The sequence below is a fragment of the Artemia franciscana genome, chromosome 7, assembly GCF_032884065.1.
Source record: "Artemia franciscana chromosome 7, ASM3288406v1, whole genome shotgun sequence".
NCBI classification, from domain to species: Eukaryota; Metazoa; Arthropoda; class Branchiopoda; order Anostraca; family Artemiidae; genus Artemia; species Artemia franciscana.
The window spans coordinates 13,625,165-13,639,375 of NC_088869.1; the positions used below are offsets into that span (position 1 = coordinate 13,625,165).

The following is a 14,211-nucleotide window of genomic DNA, read 5'->3' on the forward strand; positions in this document are numbered from 1 at the left end:
ACGACCAGAAATTATTTGAAGAACTATACAAATTTCTAGGTTTGGCAGAACTATCCTCCCGTTGCGCCCTTGCCTGCTTTTCCCTCATGTTATAATAATTTAGCCTATATGCCTGCTCCAAGAACGCACATGGGGAGTCTTAAGGTCCCTGACCTCGGATATTTGACAATTTTCTTGAATATTACAAAACTAAATTCATTTTCGGATTAGCAATTCCTTGGATCCGATAACTTGCATGAAAAGTTCCTGCTTAAATTTACCTGATTCAGCTCTTCCCAGTTTAAAGGAGCAGAGAAAAACTTTTTGACGGGAGTTAAAAGACGAGATTAAATTCATCGCGAGGATTAAAATCTAAGTGAAAGAAATAAATTGGGCCATCATTTCGGTACGAAGTGTGAACTTTTTTTTAATTTGATTATTGTTCTAGCTCATTTTTTTTGTTAGTTAATTCGATTCACATCAAATAATAAACTAATTACTCCACTAATACTTGTCAATTCTATAGGCATCTACTTATTACATTTATTGCTGGTCGGGCACAGGTGAGATAAAACGGACGTCACACGATAAACATTGACTCCTTGAGTGCGATAGTTTTAGGGTCATTTGGCTTTGATAAGCCATTGCTAGCGGATATACTATTGTTGGAAGCGAACTGTGACATGTTTCAAAGGAGTAGTTTTATGTATGGTAAGATAAATGGAATTTTTGGGACTTGGGTGATTCAAAAGGCGTTTAAGTTACTGCACAATATTTAGTTTGTGGTTTGTTATATTGCAGAAATTAAATATAGCCTACCATTAGACTCCATTCAATGTTCTTTCTAAATATAATTATTGCGGCCCAAACCCCCTCTAAATGGGGCCAGATGTTGTGTAGCTTTATACAAAAGGATAATGGTGGAGGGTGAAGGCTCCTCTGAAGGAAGTGTGTTAATAAAGTAAAAGTAGTACCATTAGATTCCTTTTTATTAAATCATTTTAAGATAATATTTTTATTTAATTCAATTCTATTTCAATCACTTGGGGTGACCACATTGCCCCTCCAACCCTGTAAATAGTGCAACTTTCGACCTTCTGTGGGGCATTCCCCTAAAACCACCCCTTGGGTCCGCCCCTGGCAATCACTTAGGCCGAATGTTTTTCACGGATCAAGAGTGAAGCTACCCGTTATGTTATCAGAAATATGATATTTATATTTCTATATCCTCGGGACTAAATTTTGTTCTTTCCACTTAATATTCACCTATCTTGGAAGTTAATAGGATACAAGTCAATCTTACTGACTAAGAATGAAGGTTGCAGGGAAGACGTAGAAAGTAGAACAGCAAATGTTGTTTTTGTACAGTCTAGGGTCACCTGGAGGAGCAGAAGGTTTCGAGTAAGGCTGAATCTTAGGATATTTGAGGCAACAGTGTGTGGTGGAGTTAATTATGCCACAGAACATGGGCGGAAGAGGAGATGCTAATATACTTGACGTTTTTCGATTTATTGTTCCAGCGATGGTGGATCCAGAGGTTGGTTACAGGGGTATGTGCAGCCTCTAGAAAGTTAAAAGTTACACTAATTACAGTCAGGAAGGGTGGAAATACCTATGGGAGAGCCTAAGCTTCACTGGTGCCCACTCTAAGTATTGATTCTGTGTCCGTACCTATGTTTCAGGATATTCCTAGGAATAAAACTTTGCGGTAAGGCGCCACATGTGACTGAACAAAGTGGCTTGCCCGTACGTGGTTAAGTGTTATAAAAGAACAACTGAACTGGCTTGAGTGTGTCTTCTGGGTAGACTAATTTTGTATCATAATCTTCTAATCTTTTTTTTTAGAAAAGGGGCCAATTCTGCAAAAATGTTTCTGATGTAAGAAGGAGTAACAATTTTGTTGAATATTAAAAGAGGATGCACCTTGGCGTGCACTTTTCTGTTTGGCAATTGATCGGTTCTTTCCCTACCCCTCCCTTTTGGGCTTCCTTGTATTCATAGCATATGATGTAGTTAAATAGTTAGGAATTGCTCGTATTATCCTCGAAAAAACTGTTAGCCTGTAATATTATTATCAATCTGCTAATAATTTGGTTATAAATAACCTATATTATGATACATGTAGCCGAAAATATTAGGAATATACATTGGTCTATGCAATTAGTAAAAGAAAACTCATAATATCAAGCATTGTACTTAACGTTAATCGTGTTAATAATAAATAAATAATAATATTGCAGTACAAATGAGAATCCACTCGAAAATAATATTCTGAGAAACCACCACATCCTATTATCAGTGCTTTGATTTTACTCTTTCGCCTAGGGGATTTCCTTATCAAATGTCAGATAAAAATACAATTTAAGTAGATTATTTCTTTTTGGGATTTGAAAAGCTATATTTGTTTATTAGGAGTCAAAAGTAATTCTATTATTAGTTTCTGGTCGGGATCATGGTTTGACCTGGTAATTGCCGTGTTTAAAAGTTGTACCTAATAGCCGGATGAAATAAGCAGCATTGTTTGCGAGGGTTTGGCACACGTGATTAAGGTCATATCACCTGTTCGTAAACGCTACCTATTACATCAGCCAGCTGCTTTGTTGACAGAGTTGCCAAATGCGACAATCATTGTTAAAAGTAATTTGAGAAAAAGAGTCATCATAACAAATATGGGAAAAACATTATATTTATTGTTTATGTGTTAGATATTAACTTTTGATATATCCCTAAATAAAAGGACTGATATAAGCCCAGAATCGGGGTTGCTGAGAAGGGAACATGTTAAGAAAGCAACTCTTACTTCATAATATGCAGAATAATTATAGTTACCATATTTTGACTGCAATTCCACTATTCTTCACCCCCAACATCCCCTAGTGCGGAAATATATAGCCCAAGTAATGTATTTCCCTTTCTTGATTTTGTCAGCGTTGATTCAAATCAATATTTTTCAAAGAGCCAAACTATCAGTACAATGATTACTTTGCTCTCTCTCTCTCTCTCTCTCTCTCTCTCTCTCTCTCTCTCTCTCTCTCTCTCTCTCTCTCTCTCTCTCTCTCTCTCTCTCTCTCTCTCTCTCTCTCTCTCTCTCTCTCTCTCTCTCTCTCTCTCTCTCTCTCTCTCTCTCTACTCTCTTTTCCTCTCTATACTCTCTTTTCCTCTCTATACTCTCTTTTCCTCTCTATACTATCTTTTCCTCTCTCTACTCTCTTTTCCTCCTACTACTCTCACTCCTAATTTTTACTGTCGACGCCTCTGCGAGGTTATGACAGCTTTGATATATAAAAAAAAAGTTTTAGTTTGTTTTGTAATAACCGTCAATCACGTCCTTGGTTTGGTTTAAATGATCTGTGTAAAGTATTGCTGTGCAGAAGATGGTCAGTGGTGATCCCCTCCTCCTTTTCTGAAATCCGAAAATTTTAACAATTTTTCCTATAGTTTCCTTTCATGTAGCCTAGTCTTTTTTCCACCACTCTAAGAAATGTGCTACATACACACACGGTATCCAGGGAGGGGGTTTGAACCCCCCCCCCCGAAATGTTTGTCCGACTTCTTAAAATGTAACAAAGTGCTATGAACCAATTTACGATGTGTTTTTGACCCCCCCCCCCCCCGAGCAAAAATCCTGGATACGGTCCTGCATAGTAACTGTATAGCAGTTTCACTAGATAACATTATAACTGTATTCAAAAATAGCGAGCTACACAACTACTTTCTAAATCAGTAAAACTTAGATTTGAAAATAGCATCTCGCTATTTATTACATGTATTATTTAGTTGTTGATTAGCATTTTTATGAAGAAATCACCTTCCAAGAATGAGCACATTTAACTGACACATTTTACTGCAGCAGATTTTCCGCTAGCCACAGGCAATGTCGTCTGTGCACATCATATGTTCGAGTGAAATTCATAATAGCGCCACAGGTTAAGCAGCACGGGTTTGTGGATCGGGTGTTTCAAGCGGTCTGAGGGTAAAAATGGGATTCCGGATGTTTGCTTAATAAATCGTATGTAACCAGAATTCTTAAGTGGCTTTCACACTGTGTTCGTAATTTTTTATGCTAAGTGGCTAGGTACGTTACGTTAAGCATCACGTTACGCTATCATCAACATCCATAAAACCATGACGTTCTTCATCTAAAATAATCATAAGCAAATTATTCAAAATGTGGAGTGGAGACGGACAAGGGATCCAGGATATTTTTGGGGGGAGTGGTACAAAAAAACTTTAAGAAACACATCAAAAATTTGTTTATATTCATTTTCGTTTTCTTTTTACTAGTCGGACTAAAATTTCCGGGTGGGAGGGGTCAAAACCTGACCTTAAGTCCTGAACAAGTGTGAAGGGCTTTCCAGGACTTTTTTTTTTAATTTTTAATTGTCATCATTTATTAATTGCTCTGCTAGAAACTCCACTTTGTTGCTGCTATTTTATTTTTTTCATAACGTAACATAAACTTACGTACCGTAGAATTCTATGTAGAGCTCACGTCCATTCTGCATTACATAAGTTACCGAAAAAAATTTTCCTCGGCAGATATCATAACTTAGTCATAAGTTATGCTGGTGTGAAAGGTTGAACGGTCTAGTATGAAAGCACAATTATAGTCTGTGCAATGCAGGTAAGGTAATTCAAAATGCTGTGAACGAGGTTTTATTTTATCATGCTAAGACCAGTTGGTTCTATTAAAGAGGAAATGAGTGATTACTGTCCCCTGTACGCGTGTTAAAATTAGGATTGAATTCCATTTGTTTATATCTGTGACGCATTTCTGTCAGTCGATCATATTCTTCCTTAAGTGCATGTTAAAAAGGAAGCCAAAAACCCCGCCTTTTTACCCTTTTTGCTAAGCCAAACTTTGAGCCAATAAAAGAATTATTTTTTTTTTGTCACACCGTTTCTTGCAAATGAACTCTTTATCTGTGGCTTCATCGATCTTCCGATGTGTATTTTAACTGTGAAGATACGGGATTTTTTTTTATTATTATTATTTCGTTTAGCTAGGCGCATTTTGAATTTGACTTGGTAAGAAGATTATTATAAGACAAAACATGTATCTCATCCCTACTATTTCAATTCATTTTTTTACTACGAAAAAGGTTTTAATTTGTTTTACGATTAGTCGAAAATTCTACAGTTTAAGTATTATGACGAGGTGTTTACAAAATTTGGATTAGAACCAAATCAAGCTAATGGAAGTTTTGAATTCCAATTGCGTTCGCATTCTTTAAACTTGGCAATGCTGTCTCCATGTCATTCCTGTGTTTTGAGGTAGTTGAGCTTTATGACTCCAGCATTATCTGTCGACATTTTCCTAATAAGGTGCTTATTTCATCGTTTCTGTCGATAGAGAAAAGATGACGACAAGCAGAGAGTGTGCAATTTTTATTTTGTCAGAAGACGGCATTTCGAAAAAGAGTGGATCAAACTCTGTAGCCTACTGTCGACAAGAATATGTAGCAAAGACAGTAAGTCACTGTTCTGTCAGGAGGTGAAATGGAAAGGGCATTGAACAGGCCAGTCAGCTATGTCGACGTAAAAGAGCTTTTATTACACAAGACAAAATTTATAGGAGAGCAGACACGCTAAAATATCTTAACTAAGACTATCGTTTCACAGTTTTTCTGGGCCAATTCCCGAGACTTTAGAGGAGGGACGAAATGCATTGTTCAAAATCTAGAGGGGTTCAAGTTTGTCGTTTTTTTGTGCATTTCAACAACGAAAAAGCATTTCTGATTAAAATAACCCAAATATCTATTTTTCGAAATCTGGGGGGATGGCAAATGAAGCCTCCTTCCCAAATTGACGCCACTTGGTCCGTTGTTTGGGTAAGATAGGTTGTGTTAATCATTTAAAGACACCGATTTTTTATTATTTTTTTCATATCAAGATCTTTTCCCTAACTATTTCCTGACTGAGACAAAAGGAGATATATCTTCTTTTTTTTATTGCTTTCTAAATATTTTGGTAACTAATATGAGAGGAAAAAGTGGACTGAGCCAACCGATAGAGCGTTCTTAGTTAGAGGTTATGTGCTGTAAATCTGTGCTACACAATTGTTACCTAAAGCTTTTTGAAGTTCCACAGCCGAAATATTTGTTCCCCTCTTTTGCCTGGAACCTGCCAATTTTTTCTGTGTGTCGTATTAAAAAGTTCGAATAGTTTTATGTTTAACGACTGCTCATGTTCAAGTCTTTAAAATAAGCAGGTTCTTACGCAATTACCTGTGTCGTCTCTTTGGGCTGTATCTTGGCCTTTAGTTTTTATTTTGGTGGAATGGAGCAAATTTGTACAAAGTTGCATTTTTGCAAACTTCCTTAAAAATTAAAAAAAAAAAAAATGTGCCTAATATACACTTGTCGCATATGTTTTTTATGCACTTGACTTGGCATGTATGATTTTTTCTAACATTTTTACTTGACTTTTAGGTCATTCGAGAAAATCGATGGCTCCTCGTCGAAGTACTCTTCAGTTGTGGACTCCAAAAATGAAAAATCGTGACGAAAGAAAGCGAGTCATTTCAATGTGTCTTGCCAAAATAAAGAAAATTGAAGATCGGGACTCGTGTCTCCTTCGTTCGGTTCTTGTGACTAATATTCTAAAGAAACTCCAACAAGAAAGTGAGCACGAATCTAAACACGTTCCCTCAGCCACACCTTCATCGTCATTAAGCGGTTCACGAACTGACAAACCTGCTTCGAATGATCTTGATTTTGACAATGACATTCTGAACTTCAGCGATTTTTATCTCCCACCGACGCCAAGGATGATTTCTTCTTTAGAAGAGGATGAGGTGCTTGGACTTGAATTACCTTCAGCTACGAAGGAAACAATTCCACCCCCTTTACCTGAACCTGTGTATGAGCGTCCTTTGACAGACGAAGAAACCTTAGAGCAACTCGTACCCACAACAGTTCCAATTTTAGTTCCAGAGGGCACATCAGCGGGATCTCTTAAAAGATCTGAACCGGAATCAAACGAAGAGTCTGGATCAAGTGAAGAACCAGAGTCCAAAAAATCTTGTCCCGCACAAGCAGAGATCAACTTTGTTTCCAGTATGAATAATTCAGGTGACTTTGAAGTAGATAGGACTTATACTTGTGCTCAGTCTTCTATGTTTTGTGACTTACATAATGCCGTTTTTCATGGTATTATGACATCACTCGAGAGTTAAAGGTTTTTTAGAGAGAACATTTCTCCTGCGCCTCGGTCTGTGATGAATTGTGACAGTTGTGAGATTTACTAAATCGCGTTCGTAGCCTCGCAAGCTTTCCTTAGATATTTGTCGAGATGGTTTACTTGTTATAGTTGTGAGATTCAGTGATAGTATTTATAAATCGCGGACTTGTTTACTCCATCACTCGGTGAGCCTATTCTGCCAATTTGTGTGAAGCCGTATGGTGAACATCCATTTGATTCTCTAAATATCTAAAATGGTTGCCAAATATTGCCTGGTGAATGAGTTTCGAACTTACACGTTTTTAAGCAATTTTCTCTTTTTGTGTCTTCTGCCAATCTATTGATATAAAAGTGAAAGTTCTTGCTAGTAAATATAGCCAGCCAAACTGTTTCGTTGCATTGCTGGCTATTTTGATGACTCCAACTGTTACCACATGCTATTTTTTTGTGTTTTTTTTTAGAGAGATAGCAGGCACGTACGTATATTTTTTCCGTTGGGGAGGGGGCAATAAAAGTCCGATTATATTTGATAGTTTGGATAGGCGGTGCCCAGAAGTCCAGAAGTTTTGGATTCCCGGGGATGGCCCCAAGGTTCCCTCTATTTGCGTTTGTCCCTGAGCCATGGAGTTTTGACCATGTTTTAGTTTGAGAGACAACTTATAGAAGCTGGAAAACTAGTCACTTTATCAAGGATTAAAAACTTATCTTCTTTTGGAAGGGAAAGAATTAGCCTTATTTTGAGAGTGCTAGTCCAATTTAATATCGTTAAAGTCGTAGACATCATGTGATTCAGAGTGCATATTCTTTTCTGGGGAAGGGCTGGTTACCTCTACAGAACTTCTAAAACTACGTCTTTGACTGTTCCTTCCAAAGCAATGAGAACCCGGGAGCTTTTATTTAAGTAAAAGTACACTCTATGATTCTCTTCTTTTTCGTGTAGCTTCCTCTTCCCACTATGTGGAATTATAAAAAAGACTTTTCGCTCACTTATAAAAGAAAAAACTGTACGTACATAATCCTTATTCTTCACGCCTGTTCATAGGTAGAAAATTATCACGATTATCACAGCATTTAATTTAAGTTATCATTCATATATAATATTAAAATATTAATATTTAATATGTTTTAAGTTGTGCACAACTGCCATTTTGTTACATCAGCAGAGTCGGTACTCTCTCTTTCTTATAATGTCAATAAAAAAACGTAGCAATGTTTTAACGCCACAGCGGTTTTACTCCATCATATGTTTTCTGCCACCTTTTAGTTCAGGTAATTCAGAATAGGCATAGACATAAGAACAGACACAGATATAGACAAAAACATAGACTAACCTAACCCATCTATTCTGATCCATCTAATCCTGTCAATGATGCAAGATATCCTGGGTGGCGGAAAACCGCGGTGGCGTTAAAACACCCACACCAAAAAAAACTCACAAAATTCTATTGATTTTTCATTTGATCATCACCTTTTAAGCAAAATAAAATTAGACTTTCCTTTTTTTCGTTCTTAAATACATACATGACGCGAAAGTTGGTTTCCTATTGGCTTCGAATAGCCCACGTACGATTTTCAGCACAGGAAATAGGACTTGTTTTTATTAAATTTTAACACTGAGAGAAGCGCGTACAAGTTCTTTCACAGACTTTCGTGTACAATACGCATAATTTTATGAATTATGCGCCTTATTCAATAGCGTGAAAGGTCCCTTATACTTCAGGATGTTCTTAAGCCCAAAGAATTCACTGCCTTAATTGTTTACGTCTTTGTTACTTTTGTGTGACTCACAGGTAAATCTATTGCAAAAATTGAAAGCAAGTTTTTTTGGGGGGGAGGGACGGTGATAATAAAAATATATATGGATAACAAGTACCCAGACCTCCAGGAAAACTTAGATTTGAGGGGGTTGTGAGTTGAATCTATGTAAATTTGAAAATACTGCAAATATCCCAAGAATTTTGGTCTGAAATCTCCTACGAAAGTGCCCTCCACAGTAATTCTGGGCAATGCTTTTTTGACTTGTATTAAAAAAAAACAAACATTTGAAATCCACGGCTATGTATCTATTTCTCATTCCATTATTTCAAGGTGTATCCAGGATTTTTTCGGGGGGGGGGGAGGGGAGTTACAAAAACACTTTTAAAAAAGCACCAAAATTTGTTTATATGCAATTTTTGCTACGTTCTTACGATTCGAAAAAATCCAGGATGAGAGCGGGGTCCAACTTGGTAGTCCCACTGGATACAGCCTTGCGTTGTCTATATGGACATTGTGTCAGTAATAGTGAAAAAAGGTGACAAAATGTTCCAATGAAAGCCAAAGTTTGCCTAGAATATTACAAGAAACAAATAATATGAAATCTAGTAAGGTTAAGTTTTTTAAGATCCAACCTTATAAAGCCTGACAAATGCCAACCATATTTACAAAATATTTTTGTTAAATTCACTCTTTTCCCAGAATCTTTAGCCATACCTTTAATTTCCCATGTGACTGTTTGGAATAAAATAGAAACGTATCTCTGGAATAAATGTATAAGATGTATTCAGTAGTAAAAGAGAAAACTTTTGTCGTAAAATTGACAGTCGTTGAAGCTAAGAATATCTGACAAACAATAAAACTAAAGGATCAATAGATACAAGAATGATAACATAACTAATAAATAATAACATCTCCAGATATAATAACATTAACATAGATGTACATGGCTAAGATTTTAAGGGGGGGCTATTTGATGTTTCTTTTCAATAGCATCATTAATTCCAAAATTTAGTTGCGGAGGGGGGGGGGTCAGAATTTTCTTTTTTCTCCGTACAGGCAGCCATGAAGGCCGTTATCTATTTTGCTTTTTATGAAATAGTGAAAATCAAAGGACTTTGTTTTCAAAAATCCGTTTTTTTTTCAATGGGAATTCTTAATGATAATAGAATAATTAATTCCTTCGGCTCAAAATTTTGTTTAGGTGCGGGGGAGGGGAGGGGGTGGGGTAAGAATTTTCTTTTGTTTCCTTATAGATAGCTATGAATACCAGTAACTATGTTTCTCTTTTCAAAATAGTAAAATTAGGGAGTAACATGGTTAAAAGCTTTAGATTTTTAACTATGGTATTAATAACCTCAAAATCGCTGGCAGAAAATTTCTATATGACAAATTTCCCCTTGAGTGTTTATTAATTTTTAAGCCAAATTATTTGATGGTTGTTATTTGCTAGGTATATCCTAATGTACAGGGACGTACATTGAAAGTGATTTTTAGTAGCAGCAAATATTAAAAAAAAAATGTAAAAAAAAGAAGACTTGTATGGAAAATATAAGAATTATAGACCAAACGTTGGAACATGGGACAGGGAACGGATCAAAACTAGTCCCCTCTCCCTGCGTACAAGTACAACCTTATATTAAAAATATTTCAGATTCAGTTGATTTAAACTTAATACGGAACAGACGCCGATATTTTAATCATCCAACGCTCATTTGGTTTAATATCTTCTTTCTGAGAAGGAAAATTAAAAGGGAAACAATTATTTTTGGGATAACATTTCTTAAAACCCAATAATGGCCCATTTTGATTCTTTAAATCCTAATTGCTACTTACTTACTAGCCTACTTATTTCATCTGGATCGCCATTAATCACTTATCAGTTTCAAATAAACTACCAACAGTAAAACATAAATAAAAACCTAGTCGAACAAACCTAGTGTGAATAAAACAATATTAAGGGGGGGGGTTGAGTGTGAGCAGCATGAAAAACTACATTGAAAATTGTATCGTGTTTTGATGTCACAGTTGTTGCAGAAACAGAAATTCTTGAGAAAATTGGACCCCTACTGAAATGGAACATGGTTCTACTTCTGGCACATTCTTGGAATTATTTTGATGTTAGGAGATATGATATGTGTCTCTGTATTATTTTTTAAACAGCGGAGATGTAATCATTTGGGAGTGAGGTATTCGTCTATAAGCTAAACGCACGACTCTGGTTGAATCTAAATGCACGAATTTGTTTTAAGCTTTGTGCCAAGTATCTAAACCTACTTCAGTATAACAATTATCAATATAACCAATATCATCAGTTTAACAATACGTCTACACAACAAGTTTATAATCTTCAGCTTTTCTCCTTTCTTCGAATAGTGGAATCAAAGAGAGACTACTTTCCTATTGTTCCTATACGTGTAAAATCGCGCAGTAATTTTGTTGGTTTGCGTCTGTGACGTAATTTCATAACTCAGCCCGAATAATTGTGCCTTCTAAAATCTGGCAGGTCAACCTGTTTATATTTGCGAAGCTTTGTCAGTGAAAAGGAAAAAAAATCTACCTGATTGGTTATCAGGACATGGGGATATCAGGATATATATTGGATATGTGGAACATGTTTTTAACCTTTTGCTTATAGCCTAATCGCACATTGATAATTTAAAAATCGCCTTTCATATTAAAGAAGGAAATATATACCGTTTTCCTAATTTTACAAGAGGACAAAAAACGAAAGAGACTTTCCATAAATGGCATTATAAAAAGATGTTTGAACTCTTATTTATTTCAGTAACCACCAGATCCGAATATCTAACTATTTTAATTGAATCCATAACTAATTTAATATGTCCATCTTTCACTACGACCACCAACCACTTATAAATAGTATAAAGGGAAAGTTATGAACATTCAGGTGAATAAAAGTCACCTTGTTGGATATGTACAAGTCCTTCCGGGAACTCTTTACAGCTAAATAGCATATAGCAACATTCCTACTAGATATGTCTTTTCAGTTTTATTAGGATTAGGGTAAGAGCAAAGAATTTGCTTAGAGAGCGTCGAAGAATTTGCTTTTGAAAGGGACAGAAGTGTGGGAAAACACATTTTCTTCATTTTAAGACACATTCTCGTATCTGACGAAGCTCTTACCCAAAGCTGTTCCGTAACACCAGTAAAAAGGTCTTTTAATACCAATTTGGACGCTTTATCTGGAAGAATTTATGCTGTGCATGTTAGCTCAGACGTGGACCCTTGGCGGGAGTCCTAGATCCTCCCCTAAAGCATCAAGACTTTACGATTTATCCAACGGTATCTTGTTTTCAATTCGGAGGAACATTTGACCCCCAAGATTTTCCCTTTCCCCATAGATTTTGAAAATAAAAACTTTTATATTGTTATTCTCATTGAAAATGGCTTTTTGGTATTTTCATTGATAGTTTGAAAAAAAAAGAATGAATTCCCTTTCCCCCTGAAAAATGTATTTTGGAAATTCATTTTTTACCAATCCCCTACGTCTCCGTGAATTTACCCCACAGGTACTCCCGCTCCCATACGCCCTATACTAAATTCTAGCGTTTGTGACTGAGCTACCTTATTCTATAATATTGTTTTTACAGTTGGATGTGCGTTTTCAAAGTATTATTTTATTTGATAGTGGTTATTTTGATTGTTCAGTGGACTTCATAATATATATATTTTTTTTTTGGGTCTTGCGACAGAAAGCTGATATCTTTGTTACAAATTCTATTGTTTGAAAGAAATTTGATTCAAAACAAGCGTTTTGTGGTTTATTTGTCATATGCTTTCAGAATAGATGCAACGTGGAAATTTCATTAAATGAAAATGCGTTTTTTAATTTCCATCTTTTGATTTAATTTTTTTATTGACTATTCCAAAGATCATGTTAATATAAATATTAATTTTTTTTATACTGATTAGAATTGTGGTTCTTAACCTTTCCGCCTCTGTAAGGTATTTAATATTATTAAGGTACATGTCCCCTCTGAAACATAGGATTTCCGAACAAGCCCACAACTGAAACTTCCACGCAAAACAAGATATTTGTATCATTGGATTCAAGGTCGCGTCCAGAGGGAAGGGGGTATCGGGTTTGCCCCCCTCCTCCAGAAAAAAAATTGCCCAACCCGTAAAACGTAACAAAGACGCATATAATCAAATTTTTTATTTGTTTTTTAAAGTTTTTTGGGAGCCCCCCACCCCTGGTCAAAAAAACTTGGATATACCCCTCATTGGATTCGTTATTTTCGGTTGGAGCCAGAATTATGATATTAATTTAACTTTTTCTCATAGAATGATCTAAACTTGCTTGATGAATTGGAAAAAATTTAAACTTTTTTCTTAAAAACCAAAAAACGTTTAAAACGTATCAAAATGTGTTTTAATGCATTTTATTACGTTTTTATGAGTTGGGCAAACATTTTTGAGGGAGGTACAAAACCCCTTAACCCCTCAACTGAATACAGCCTTAATCTTACGTTGAAAAATTCAAATTGTTTGATAACAGAAAAATAACATACGTAAATGGCACAGGGAACATGTACCATCATGGTCTTCTGAAAAAGATATTTGTTTATGTGGCCTGATTCTAAAAGATGGCTAAAAAGTGCTTTACTAGGAACGGATTGTTACGTTTGCTTTTTTTTTTTGTTTGTTTGTTTTTCTTTTAACTTCGTATGGTTTACGAAATTTGCGTGTTTCTGAGTGTTATTGTTTATGCGTGTTATCGCTTTGTACAAAACGCATTTATTGCTGTCGTACAAATCAGCAATTTATATTAGGGCGCACAATTATATATGTGTACTAAAGAATATAAATATAATATTGTATTTTAGGAAAAATTGTTGTTTTTCTTTTTTTTTTTTTTGACGCATAGTACACTTTTGTACGGGAAAATTTGACAGATAACTCCATTTTGGTTTCTTAATTCTGGGTTACACTCTCTGAACCTGTACCGTTGACTGACGACTGCCACTCCGTGGGAAGATTAACAGATTCTATTGCTAGAATATGATTCGCGTTGAATTTTCCTTTGGCAGCAGTACGATTTCACGCTATTATTAAAATGTTTTCCTGTGTTGACGAATTTTAGTTCGCTTCTTGTTTGTATCGGTGTAGGAATTCCATCAAGCGTCCCAAACTTATATTGTAAGGAGTACTGATGTTGTTTTTTCGACATTGGTGCAAATTCACAAAAATGTAGAAGTAAAAAGGATTTTTTTTTCCATTAAGATTCAAAAAGGGAATTTTCGAAATATAGATGAGGTGGTTGCCCCCCTT

General features: G+C 35.7%; 1 protein-coding gene across 1 annotated transcript; it reads left to right on the forward strand.

Moving 5' to 3' along the window:
* Positions 1 to 573: 573 nt before the first annotated feature.
* LOC136028870 (uncharacterized) lies at positions 574 to 13,772 on the forward strand. The gene is made up of 2 exons (XM_065706812.1): positions 574 to 690; positions 6,411 to 13,772. The coding sequence occupies exons 1-2, from the start codon at positions 663 to 665 to the stop codon at positions 7,154 to 7,156; spliced, it is 774 nt and encodes a 257-aa protein (XP_065562884.1). The 5' UTR covers positions 574 to 662; the 3' UTR covers positions 7,157 to 13,772.
* The last annotated feature ends 439 nt before the right edge of the window (positions 13,773 to 14,211 follow it).